This window comes from Crotalus tigris, unplaced genomic scaffold, assembly GCF_016545835.1.
Source record: "Crotalus tigris isolate CLP2741 ecotype Arizona unplaced genomic scaffold, ASM1654583v1 scf7180000017785.2122318, whole genome shotgun sequence".
NCBI lineage: Eukaryota > Metazoa > Chordata > Lepidosauria > Squamata > Viperidae > Crotalus > Crotalus tigris.
The window spans coordinates 715158-728330 of record NW_024096634.1 but is presented as its reverse complement, the minus strand read 5'-3'; the positions used below and the strand labels follow the sequence as shown (position 1 = coordinate 728330).

General features: G+C 33.9%; 1 protein-coding gene across 1 annotated transcript; it reads left to right on the top strand.

Moving 5' to 3' along the window:
- The first annotated feature begins 5316 nt into the window (after positions 1 to 5316).
- On the top strand, positions 5317 to 12896 carry KERA (keratocan). Its single transcript, XM_039342290.1, has 3 exons — positions 5317 to 5374; positions 6802 to 7679; positions 12220 to 12896. Exons 2-3 carry the CDS (start codon positions 6809 to 6811, stop codon positions 12384 to 12386), a joined length of 1038 nt encoding a protein of 345 aa, XP_039198224.1. The 5' UTR covers positions 5317 to 5374; positions 6802 to 6808; the 3' UTR covers positions 12387 to 12896.
- Positions 12897 to 13173: the final 277 nt, after the last annotated feature.

Below are 13173 nucleotides of genomic sequence, written 5' to 3'. Positions count from 1 at the left end.
TCTACACCTCTTAAAATTGCTAAGGTTGAAACCTATTGATACACTAAATATTGCAGTCTGGAGTCTGTCCCAAATCCTTTTTTATTAGCTTGCATTTTATTCTGACTTTACATTTGTATCTAAATGTATAAATGTGTCTCCAAAAGGATCAGGCTCTGTTATTAACTCCCAAATTCCATTTGGTGTGAATTTTTCTGGGTTATGTTTTATAGACAGAATCTTTATCTAAAAGCTCTTTGTATAAGTTCATATGTTTATAGCAAATAAGCAAACTGAAATCATTCCAAAAGAATCAGAGGACAGGGGGAAAATATATATGCCCAGACTACTTTTGGAAGAAACTAAATTTATCTGGATATTGTTATAATTTTATTCGACTTCAACAGGAGCCAAGCCACATCATCACCAAATATTGCCTTTTGATTTTAAACTTCTAAGAAAGCTGATATTCCACTACCCAAAATATCAGACAGCCAAGATGTTGTTTTTTCTTCTAAAGGTGGTTTTTAATTCATTTTTTGAAACAAAGATAACCCATCCCTTTTCCACATTCTTATTCATCAACAGAATAATAAATATAGAAATTAAAAGTTCAGCTAAATTAGATTTCTTGGATTCTACTCAGACTTCCAAATATCTTGGATTGGCTATGTTTTCTGATACTGTTTAAAACATATCTTATTCAGTTTACTTTTCCGTTGTTGGTGTGTCAAATGCATGTATTAATTTGCACACAATTTTACACTCATATTAAAGTATCAGTCCAATTGGTGTTCATTCAAAACTCAGTGATATACTGAAGTGGATCATTTGGATCACTGGCAAACAGACTTCAAGACTGGGTATAACATGGAAGTTTGGCAATCAAAGCTTCAGTGTCCATGCTTCATTTGTCTGATACTGCTAAATGCCAGGTTAGCCTGTAATACTCTCAATTATGATATGATCCTGAATTGTGAGGTACCATATAGCTAAGTTATCTTTCTATTTCTATTTAACTTCTACATTAAACCATTTGGTGAGGTCATCTGTCACCATGGAGGTAAGTATTATCAGTATGCTGATTTTACCTCAATTATATCTCTGTCCTATTTACCTAAACTGACTGATGGTGGGGTTTAGAGCTCCTCACAACTAGTGATTTTTTTATTGGTTCATAATCTGGGGTGTCTCCTGGAGTCTTTTCTTCCCGCTTATGCAGCAGATGGCAGCCAGAGCCTAGACAGCCTTTGCACAATTGCATTTTGTGCACCAGTTATAGCTGTTTCTCAGTTGGAAGATATTGCTCATGATCACTCATGGCAGCTTAGTTACCTCCTGATTGAACTATTGAAGTATTCTCTACTTGTATTGGGGATTCCCTTGAAAAGCATTCAGAAACTTTAGTTGGTCTGGGACTCAGCAGCACATTCATTATTTGGCAAATATCCATTGCTATGTGAGTTGCAGGGGCTACCAATAGATATCTAAGTTCAATTCAAAGTGTTGATTATCATCTCAAAAGGCCTACAAGGAATGGTGACAGGTTATTTGCAGAAACACCTCTTCCCAATTGTTTCTATATGTCCCACTAGATTAGGTATCATGGGCAAGCTCTGGCTCCTACTGGTAAAGCAGTGTCATTTTGTGGGGTTCAAGAAGTGTGCCTTGTCTACCATGATGCCTGTATTGTGAAACAGCTTCCCCCCTAAGATTTGGAATTGTGGATTATCTTTGAAAGATCTGGATCAGAGGAAGGCAGCCCTCTGAATTTCCATTAATCTCCAGTTTTTGATACCATTAACCATGATATATTTTTTGGACCACTTCCCTGGATTGCTATGGGGAGTACTCAATGATAATGGCTTTCCTCCTTCTTGAAATACTGTTTCTAGTTGGGGAGGTGTGACCTACCTGGAGATGTTTTAAGTGCCTCAGGATTCTGTACAATGTTTATATAAAACTACTATGGGATGTTATTCATTAGAATAGGGTTCACTATTATCAGATGATGCCACAGTAGTGCTGACCCAGTGTCTGAAGGAAAGAATAGAATCAGATTGTATCTTCCAAGAATGGTTGGCTTTTTTTTATGGGTCAAATGATTCCAAGAAGTACTATATATGATTCTATGTGGAGTTGTACTCCCCCATTTAAATGTAATTCACAGTTTGAGAGTGTTCCTTAACTAGTAGTTCCTTCTCAACCAGCTGTTGGCAGCTGTGTCAGGACGGGTTTTGTCTCATGCATCAATTGCATCCACTTCAGGACTGAGACACTCTCCTTACCGTCACTCATATCTTAGTTACATCCTGCTTGGATTACTTAAAAATATTTAAAACTATGGCTGGTATAAAATTGATGAACTGGGCAGGGACAGCTATCCTAATTCATTCAGGTGATCCACTACTTTGGAGGCTGCATTGTTATCAGTTGGGTTTTGGATACTGTTCAAGGTGTGTTTATTTGAGGGACTGCCTTGTCCTATCTGCCTGGCTGATTAGATCCAATCAGGTCAGCTCTCTCTCTGTCTAGGTTTTTCTATACAAGATCATCATGTGATGGTAGCTAAATAATTTTGCCAACTGCAGAATATAACTTCTGAATAAAATAAGTAAAAAAAGGCTTTTGAAGGCCTACTAGACATGATGGTAGTTGGGGTTGATCGTACGAGTCTCATTGGACTCAATTGATTTGAGGCCCTTGGAATCCAAGTAACTGGGCTTCACAGCTTGCAAACATTAGGCCTTGCAGAAGGTAGAGTGCCCTCCTTGTGTGCAGGCATATTGTGCTTTACAATAACCTCCAATCCCTTGAATGCAAGTATGTGTGCTGTTACAGAGTAAGGTATTATTGTTTCATCCAGGGGGGAGGGGTGTTATGTTCTGACCTGCTGAAGCATTCAGCAGGGTCAGAAATGTTGCAAAGGGTTCCGGGCAGACCCAAAGCTGCCCGGGACCAGACTGGCTGTCTCCAGCCTTGCGTGGATGCGCAAGGCGGGACACAACCTCTGCAATCATTGGTTGACATTGTCCGGATCTGGGACATTATAAAAGGCCTGCGTGCCATTTTGGTTATTGTTGGTAGTAAGAAGAGAGTAATAAAGGAAGCTTGTTTACACAATGTGTCTCCGCTTAATGCCTCAACCTTGCAAATATAAAAGTTGTATTTTCATGAGACGTTAATTAAAACGGTTTATTTCACTATATTATCTTTAAAACTGAATTAATAAAGCTTTATGTTCCCTGAAATTTACTACACAGTGTACTCATAAAACTTTGAATAAAGAATTTTGACGTACCTGAAAGGAAGACTACTTTTTCTTCAAAATAATTACTTTTAAAATAAAAAAATCATCATTGTATCATTATGAATACAAAAAGGACACAGACAAGAATTTTGGTGAGCATGTGTACATATTTGTGTTTGTGTGAGGGGTCTAACTCAACTCTTACACTTATTTTTCTAAGCCCACAAATCTCCCAAGCAAGCACAGAATGAACTGGTTCTTTTAAGGAACTACTTACAGGTTCAATGAGAGGCCACCTTTTACCTGTTTTGAGACTGAATCCTGTGGGTTTTCTATCTGATTCAGGATTGACCAGCTGGTTCTTTGATACTCTTACTACAGTAACTGTAATTAAATCCATAATGAAAGGTACCTATCTTCTTTATCTTACTCTACCTCAATTGTGCAATTCCACATTAACTTCTTTTTTCCTTTCTTAGCTGTATGCATTTGTATATTTCAAAAATTGTTAATATTTTGAACTCCAATTTGATTCCAGCTGGCATCACTTTCAATCATACATTTTCTTTATATACTTGCTATATAAATTAGATATGTCAGGTCAATACGCATCCTCTTCATTCCCTTCTTTATTTTAAACTTCATTTTAAAAATCTCTCAGGAGAATAATCAGGTGTTTTGCTAGTCTTATTATTTTCCACATTATCTCATGTGCTATATGTACAAGAACTTGCAATAGTCAATAAAACAAAAGTAAATTTCCTTCTTATATTCTATTACTTTTCATTGTCTATTTAACGTTATCCATTTTTTGCTGGTCTAGCTTTTCTGAAACCATTCGGTTCATATCTATCTGCATCATAATGCAAAGGCTTTTAGAAGTCTGCAAAATGCTCATGTGATGTTTTTGTACCACTATAATTGATATCATGTTTTCACAGTGTCAGTCTCATGAGGTAAGGAGATAGCAGGAGGAATTAAATTCAATGTCTCTATTGAGAGGCACTGGATGTTGATTATAGGATCATGCAAGTACTGGTTAACAAGAATCCAGTAGCTAATAAGGCATTTTCAAAAGTTAATTAACCTAGACCTCCATAATGTTGAAGCAGACTCCATATACCTCTGTTCCTTCTTCTCAACAACTACTGATGAAACATGTAGGCCTCTTCAGCAGTGGCAAACATTAAATGTTTACTTCAATTTTAGATCAGGTGTTCTGTAATGAAAACCTAGAAAAATGCTGCAAGTCTGTGTTGATTGTACTAGATGAGATGAATCCACATCTTACTCAATGAGACTAGTTAGCTTTTATAAGTGTCTTTTACCCTACATGATCAGCTGAATCAGCCAATGAAAAAGACAGATTTTCTGAGATATTGATCTGGTTATGCTAATAGTAATGATTTTTGGTCCTATTTCTTCTTCCTCCCATGTGTCATGGACATATCCTTAGTTGGAAAGCAGATGTAAAGAAATTCTTAACATGATTTAAGCATAAAGAATATAAATGGAGAGTGATTGTAAAAGCAAAATTTAGAATATGTGACAAACTTTTAATCCTAGAAAATGTCCTTATTTTGGAAACAATATTTTTTTCTTATTGTATCAAACTCTTTCAATAGTAGCAAATATATTTCATCAAGACTTCTGAACTGTCTTCTCTAGTCTTCCTAATCAAGAATAATATCTTTAAAAGCATTCCTGCATCTGTTTTTGATCAAAATCAAATAAAAGATTTCCACAGGAACAGATGGCACTAGTTTAAATTCTTTGTTCTCTAATTAGAGTAGCTTGAAAATGAATGCAAATATCTGAATGTATCTGCATTAATATTACTGATTTCTACTACAATCAGTCCATTATTTTAAAACTTGAGCTTAGTATTTACCGGGAATGACTCCAAAGGCATCTTGATGGGAAATACAGAATTTCCTGTATTCTGTTGTGTAAGTGCTAAGGTAAGTAACTATTTTAGGGGTTAAATTTGCACAAGCACGCGCGCGCGCACACACACACACACACACACACACACACACATATATATATATATATTAGGTTGTATTCATAAAACACTGCCTGTTGCCTGATCATCTCACATAGTCTAGCAACAGTTACCATAGAAAGAAGAGAATCGAAGCTGAGGTAAGTTAGAATCTGAAACAGTGTTAAATTTAAAAAAATTGTCAGGTATTTGGGGTGATGTGCCTGTATATTTTAGACTTCAATGCTACAAATTTCTGAGAAATGAAAATACATCTAGTACTGAAAGGAAAAATGTTATTTATTTTTAATGATTTTTCAGGTACCTCCTGTACCAAACCTATGGAGGAAAATGTTGGGAATAAGCATGTGTATTTATGTAGAAGAAGGAGATGTCAAATTAATGTATTAATAAATTACAGTATTCCCTCAAAATTATTTAGTTTCCCTCTGTGTCTCTCCCTGAGTTTATATGATACCTAGAAATTTTGAATTATCCATCAATTTCAAATCCTAACAGAATATTGTGATGTTGGTTTTCATGTTGTAGAGAAATAGTATACAAACACAAGCACCACCACCTCCCACCATTCAGAAAGCAGAATATTGTTTTCCTGTTTCTTTAATACTCCCTTTAATTTTCAACATTAATATTGTTTGTTATTAATTAATTATTTAGAGCACTTCAGTATGTGTTTTTCCAGCTGGTCTCTCCTTTTTTAAATATTAATTTTTATCAATCAAGATTCTTATAATTTGAGATGTACTATTAGAGAATTGTAAAAGTGTTATCATATAATAGAAATTTGGCTTCTTCATTTTTTGATATACAGCAATGGAAAATATTACCTTCAATGTGAATTTTGTAAGAATGGATCATGGCAAAGAATTCTAATTATATGTCAAGCAACAGAAGTGAAGATCTAGACAGAATCTGTTTTCAAAGTAATTACATTTTTTTTAGAAACCAATAATTTGTAGCAAAGGGAATAACTAAAACAAAGTAGTAGATTTTTCAAACAAAATTCTCCACACTTAGAGGACACTTGCCCAAAGAGCAGCTCTAATATTCTTGGATGTTCTCTTTCTGTGTATAATAAGATCTTGACCTAGAAAATCTGATCAAGATGCTTTCCCATCACAGAATACAAACATTCTCTAAAGAATCACTGGACTAAGGCTGGAAATTTGTCAATAAAAGCAATGGTGTCAATCACTGACTGTTTGTTTGATTTTTTTGTAGATAAATATGTTGCCAGGTTAAGGGTAAGACCAGGTAAACCTATCTGGTACCAGTTAGAGAGTCTTTTAAAGTTTCTTTTGAACAAATATTGAATGTGAATGCAGCTTAGTTGAGTAGCAAGACTCTAGACTGATGCACAAATTAGCTGCAGAGTGCTGTACTAAGCAACACTTTTTTAAAAATAAATGTTGGGGTAGGGAAAAAGACAGAAATGATATAACACTATATTTTAGTCTTATGAGAATAAATATAAATTTTCAAATTTTATTATAAAATTAATATTATTTGTTGCTGTAAACAAAAGATGCACATGTATTCTGTAACTTCATTTTGCCCTCTTTTTAAGGTAAACTATGAATATAATATTTTGTTCCAGCCTTTTGGTAACCTTCATAGCTAATATTGTGTGGACAATGGATGATGAATCTGATCCGTACAACTGGTTGTTTTATAGTTTTGAGTGTCCACAGGAATGTTTCTGTCCTCCAAACATCCCAAATGCTTTATACTGTGATAGCAAGGCAATTAAAGAAATACCTGCCATCCCACCAAGAATCTGGTATCTCTATCTCCAAAACAATCTTATTGAAAAAATTACAGAGAAGTCTTTTACGAATGTCACCCAACTAAAATGGATAAATCTGAACAATAACAAAATCACTACCGATGGAATTGAAAAGGATGTGTTTAACAATTTAAAAAGTTTACTCTACTTGTATCTGGAAGACAACTATTTAGAAGAAGTGCCTGGTCCCCTGCCAAGAAGCCTTGAACAATTGCGTTTAGCAAGAAACAAAATCAGTACAATACCTCAAGGTGTCTTCAACAATTTGGAAAACCTAACTATGTTAGACTTACGTCAAAACAAACTGTTGGACAATGCTCTTTCCAGCAACACCTTCCAAGGACTAAGCAGTCTCATGCAACTCAACATTGCTCAAAATTCCCTTACAAAAATGCCACCAATCCTTCCTGCTAATGTGATCCAGCTATTTTTGGACAGTAATTCTATTAAAGAAATACCAGAAAATTATTTTGAAACAATGCTCACATTAGTTTCCCTACGGCTGAACAACAATAAATTAACTGATGGAGGTTTACCAAGCAAAGTCTTTAATATTTCATCCCTTCTTGATCTTCAGCTATCATACAATGAACTCACCATAATCCCAGCTATTGGTATCCATCTTGAGCATCTTCATCTTGATAACAACAGAATCAATAGTAAGTGTATATGGCCCAAGTCTTTGTAGTAACTCTGTTTTCCTACTATTTACAGATATTTGTCATCTTGTAATTAGATGACCTCTTTTCTGAATAATATGCTTTGGATTATGTTTCATACAATAGAATAAAAAAACAACATTTTGAAATTGTTCACATGCATAATTATTATTATTTATATATTTATTCATTAGTTTTCAAGGCAGCTCAACTCCAAAAACATTCTGGGTAGCTCATATTCTTTCTAAAGAATATATAATATAAAAAATATCAGTGCTTATATAAAGCATACAAATAACAAACAAAAATTGTCAAAAGTTCCATGAACACCCTAATACCAGGCATCAGAAAAAGTAAGTCTTCAGAGCCATTCAGAATATTTGACGGGTGGATATATATGTATCTCAAGCGGGATGCTATTCCAGACACTAGAATCATGTCAGAGAAGACATGCATTCTTGGTTATGCAAAATAACAATGTTTAACTGGCGGCACCCAAAGCACACCCACTTTGTGCAATTATACTAAATGAATAGAAATTATTAGAAATATACACTCCCTCAAATAATTAAACCCTATGCCATGAAGTTCTTTATAAATGACAACTAGTAACTTGAATTTCACTGAGAAGCCATTTGATAACCAATGCAGGTCTCTAAGCCATGAGTATAACAAGAATTTCCCACTATTGCCTATGCCACTGCCTATTGAACCAGCTGCAATTCTGCATGGTTTTCAAGGGATAATCCTGTATACATGGTTTAGTCACATCAGGAATTGAATAGGGCATAACTGGAAAAGCCTCGAAACTGAAGAAAGTTTACATAACTGTTGTACAAGGCAGACCTATAAAAAGGCCCTTCTGGACTTCTTTGAGCAAGAATTCGAAGCAGGGGAACTCCCAAAGTAAAACTCATCCAAGAACAATAGTCTTGTACTGTTTTATAGTGATAGCCATGAAGTGCCAGATTTAGGGAACCCCAAACAGCCACAGCCACTCAGTCTTGACAGGATTGATCTTGAGTGTGTTCCTCTTAGTTTCCTCCTGAACAGCTTTCAAACATTGGATAAGTACACTGACAGCTTCCCTTGTGCAGCCATGTAGATTATATTAATTGGTATATACAATTAATACAATATAATGATACTAGATTCTGAACTTATGGATAACATAACCAAGCAATTTCATGCAACTGTTAAGAACATTGAACCCTAAGGTACCCCATTAATGAGGGATTATGGGCACAATCTCTTCCCTATTCAATGCCAATTAAAACTGACTACTGAGAAGGAAGCAAATCACTGTAGCCCAAGGTTCCCCACTTCCAACTCCCAGGCTAGTCAGAAGGATAACATAGCCAATGATATCAAAATACACTGAGAGTACAATAATAATATGAGAATGAATACACTACTTCCATCCCAGCTCTGCAAAAGGTAACTGAACATATAATAATAGCCATAAAGGGAAGATTGGAAAATGGACAGTAATGGGTCCCAGTGGCAAAGTCCATGAGTGCCCCTTGAGAAAAAGGATTCCATCACCTCCTTTGAGGTCAAAGGGATCGTTTCTGCCCTCAAAGAGGCTGACACCATTGCATGGTCCCCTCCCAGGTCCCCTCCCAGGCCATCTTCTCAAGCCAAGAGAGGTCTGGATATAAAAACAGGTAGATGAAGTTACAGTTCAGAGGATCTTATTCTCCTCATTGTAATCAATTGTAATCAGAATCAAATTCAAACCAATTAATATCATAAAATTGCCCTGGGAACTCACTTGGATCTGCCCAGTCAGAATCCAATTCCAAGTGAAAGAATTAGAATGGATAACTCAAAAAAGATGCTTCTTTAATCAGAACTAGCCAAAAATCAGAAATACAAATTATGTAAGATTATTTGATGTATTTTATCTATAATTAAGATAATCATGATGAATGCTGCTCAGTATTCACAACAAAGTTTTCCCCTCCCCAATTAGGAAGAGACATCAGAATAATAGTAATAGTGGAAGAATTTAATAATAAAAATGCCAAATCCAAACTAAACATCTGGCTGTGAAACCAAACAAAATAATAATACCATCAAACATCTGCTGATCCCAGGTCCTTGGGAAGGACTTGATAGGTGGGTAAATAGGCTAAATGCAGTCTAAGCATCGGCTGCCTGTGCAACTAACCATAATAATATATTAAATTGATATGCCATTTGATTCCAGCAGCTCTGAGAATGAAGTTTCTCTCCTTTTTAATATGAATATGAAGTAATAAGATGAGCACCAAATAGCTGAATTGTATGACAACTCTAAACTTTAGTAGTGGATAAATAGAAGGGATGGGGGTTGGAGGCATAAGCCTAAATTAGTAAAACCAGCCACACATTTTATATTATGTCTTCTTATAATGTATAGATGAGCCTAATAGATATTCATAGCAGAGAACAGAAATTTCTAATAAATCAGAATACACAAAAAATTATTCTAAGCCACAAACTACAAAAAATTACAGGAAACTGAAACATATGAAGAATAAATCCATGGGAAAGTGAACCAACTGCATTTGCTTTCTGTTTAGAAACACAAAGAAATGCTCACTGAAATTCACATTATTGTATATACATTTTTGATGGCCTTCTTCTTAACATTTTGTGTTTTATTTTCTTTGCAAATACACTGTTATTCAACACAATGCTTTTTTATTTTTAAAACTCTCTTACTTCAAGAAAATTTCCCCTTCATAAAGTTGCTGAAGAAAACTCAATGAGTTTCTGATCTTTAAAATAAGACTGGCAAAAATAACGTTGAACGTTTTTCCTTTCCCTGTAAGGGTGCATTAACTTTTAAAAAAGACAGAAAGAAATTCAAGTGCACCTTCAAATTGTATAATTTTTTGTCTGAGATTTATCTGGTAAAATATTGCCAGGATTATATTTAAAGGTATCATTCAACAAAGGTTCAGGGATTTGAATGTAATGGTTAAAACTGTGGATGCGGAACTTTAGTAGTCCTTAAATATTTATTATATTTCTTGAAATTGTTTTAAGCTTTTTCCATTACAATAGCAATTTCAAAATACATTCACTAAAGTCAGCTGACCTAATTTCCACATTTCAATAATTACATAATTCTTTAACAAATTGGACTTTTGATTTATGAACACCAATGTAACTGTGAAACTAAAGACTATTTCACAATTTTATTTCACTTATTTAATAATTAAACTTTTATAAAAATGTCAGCATTAGAGTTCCTACCCCCAGCCCTACCCTTATGACCAAGAGTAGCTTTAAATATAACTTTATCTCAATTTATTCATCAAATAGTTTTGAGAAATAGACCAGGCTAATATCAAATGCTAAAGCAACTACCTTAAAAATTGAGCAGCACTTTAAACATAGCTCTTCTGTATCCAGGAAGAACGATTTTTAGTTCACTTCTATTTCACTTCTTTTAATCCATTTCTTCTTTAATTCACAATTAATTCACTTCTTCAAACAACCTTATTTTATATGCATTCCAATATTTTATATGCATTCCAATATTTGGAAAACTATACTATCAAATTCTGCATCAGTTTTATGGCAATTGTCATTTTTCAACAATTTCAGTGACAACGCGATACAAAGACTCCTCTTAATCCCTTTAATACCATCTTGAGATGTACATGCTTCACCATCTCTAATTTTACATTTTACAAACCTATGAATTTGGAGTTGCTCAAATGCATCTATTTACACTAGTAATAATTTCATTTCTCTAAAATTACAAAATTACCTTAATTATGATGTTGTAAAATAAAAGACACACAAGATTTATAAACAGATGATGGAAAACTTTACAGAAAGTGTTAAAATGTATTTGGATCTTTGTGCCCTTTGCAACCTGCTTTAAAAGGAAGAAATTAAATATTAAATGTGCTTGTGCATTAAACCCCCTTTAAATTGTCAGTGACTTCACTTTGATTGCAATGCTTAGAATTATTTATTAAATTTATATATATCCTGATTGCCAACAACTCCAGATAGATAGATAGATAGATGATAGATAGATAGATAGATAGATAGATAGATAGATAGATAGATAGAGAACTACAATTTATTGCAAATTCCATTAAAAAAATAAAGTCACCTAGTTGAGCTTGACTTCTTGGCAACCATTCATACTTTCTTCATATTTCAACTTCCACCTCTAGTCTTCATCTAAAGATTAGAAGCTATTTTCTGTAAATTTCCCATCCAAGTTATAACCAGATTTGACCTTATTTAGCTTTTGAGCCTAGATAAGGTGAGCCAGGTTCTGTTGCCTGCTGAGGCAAAGAAAACTCAAACATCTTCATAATTTCAGAAATGACATTCAAGGTATCCTTGCAACTTAACTCATGGTTGACCAACAAAACATATCTATTTTGTTGTCTTAACTTCCATAAGAGAAAGAAGAACACAATGCTGACTGGTGATCTTACTGTCTCTGAGCAATGCAAAAAATATATATTCTAAAGTATCAAATTTATTACAGTAACTTTTGTCATATTTATTTGATGTTTTTTAGATCTTAATGGAACTCAAATATGCCCAATTCCTATCCCAGGAGATTATGTTTATGAGAGAAATTTACCACAGCTCCGTTATCTCCGCTTGGATGGCAATGGAATCAAACCTCCAATTCCATTGGACCTCATGCTGTGCTTCCGACTCCTTCAGGCACTTGTTATTTAAAGACTACTTTGTGTCACAATGATTTAATAAACATCTTTGCTGGCATTTAACTTGTTACACTTTCCATATATTTTGTAACATATTTTCTATTTTTCCTGCAATATTGAAGTATTTTCAATTTCCCCCCTAGTAGCTCCTTTACTTTAAATATTAAGAGATGGATTCTAAGAGCTAGAAAAATTAGTTTAAAATAGCTTTTGTTGTTCTATATTTTATGCATCTTGGCCTGCATATTCAGGAATTGTGTTTTCACCTATGTTAAGCAAAAATAGTATCTGTAATTTGGACATGATATAATCTTGATATAATATTACTGTAAATGTTAGATTGCTGTGTTTAATTATGGAACAAACATCAGCAATCTTCTTCCTTTATTCACCATTTGAGTTGCTCCATTATTTTACAATTAAAAAGTAAGAACATACGTTAATCTATTGGGTAGAAAATGAAGATAGATATGTATTGGAACTATACATATCTGAAGAATGTCATTCTATCATTTTTTAATAAAATGGTCTTCATTTCTATATAACAGCAAAATCTGTTTGAAGATTTATTCATAGAGCATTGATAAGCTTTGTGTTTGTAAACCCTGTCTTGTTGAAAACTTATTTTGTCCATATTAGATTTGGATAACTTAATCTCCATAAAATACTATATGTATATCAGAAAGATACAGAAATATATGCACATTTAATCTCTAAATATAAATAAAAGGTAAGCATAAAATAGAATAATAATAACATAGAAGGGAAAATCATCAAGATTAATACTGGTCATCAAGAAG

Bases quoted from the DNA above. Each gene is read 5' to 3' on its own strand.
- KERA (XM_039342290.1), top strand. From the start codon at position 6,809: ATGAATATAATATTTTGTTCCAGCCTTTTGGTAACCTTCATAGCTAAT. The intron at 7,680-12,219 runs GTAAGTGTATAT...GATGTTTTTTAG, and splicing joins TGATAACAACAGAATCAATA to ATCTTAATGGAACTCAAATA.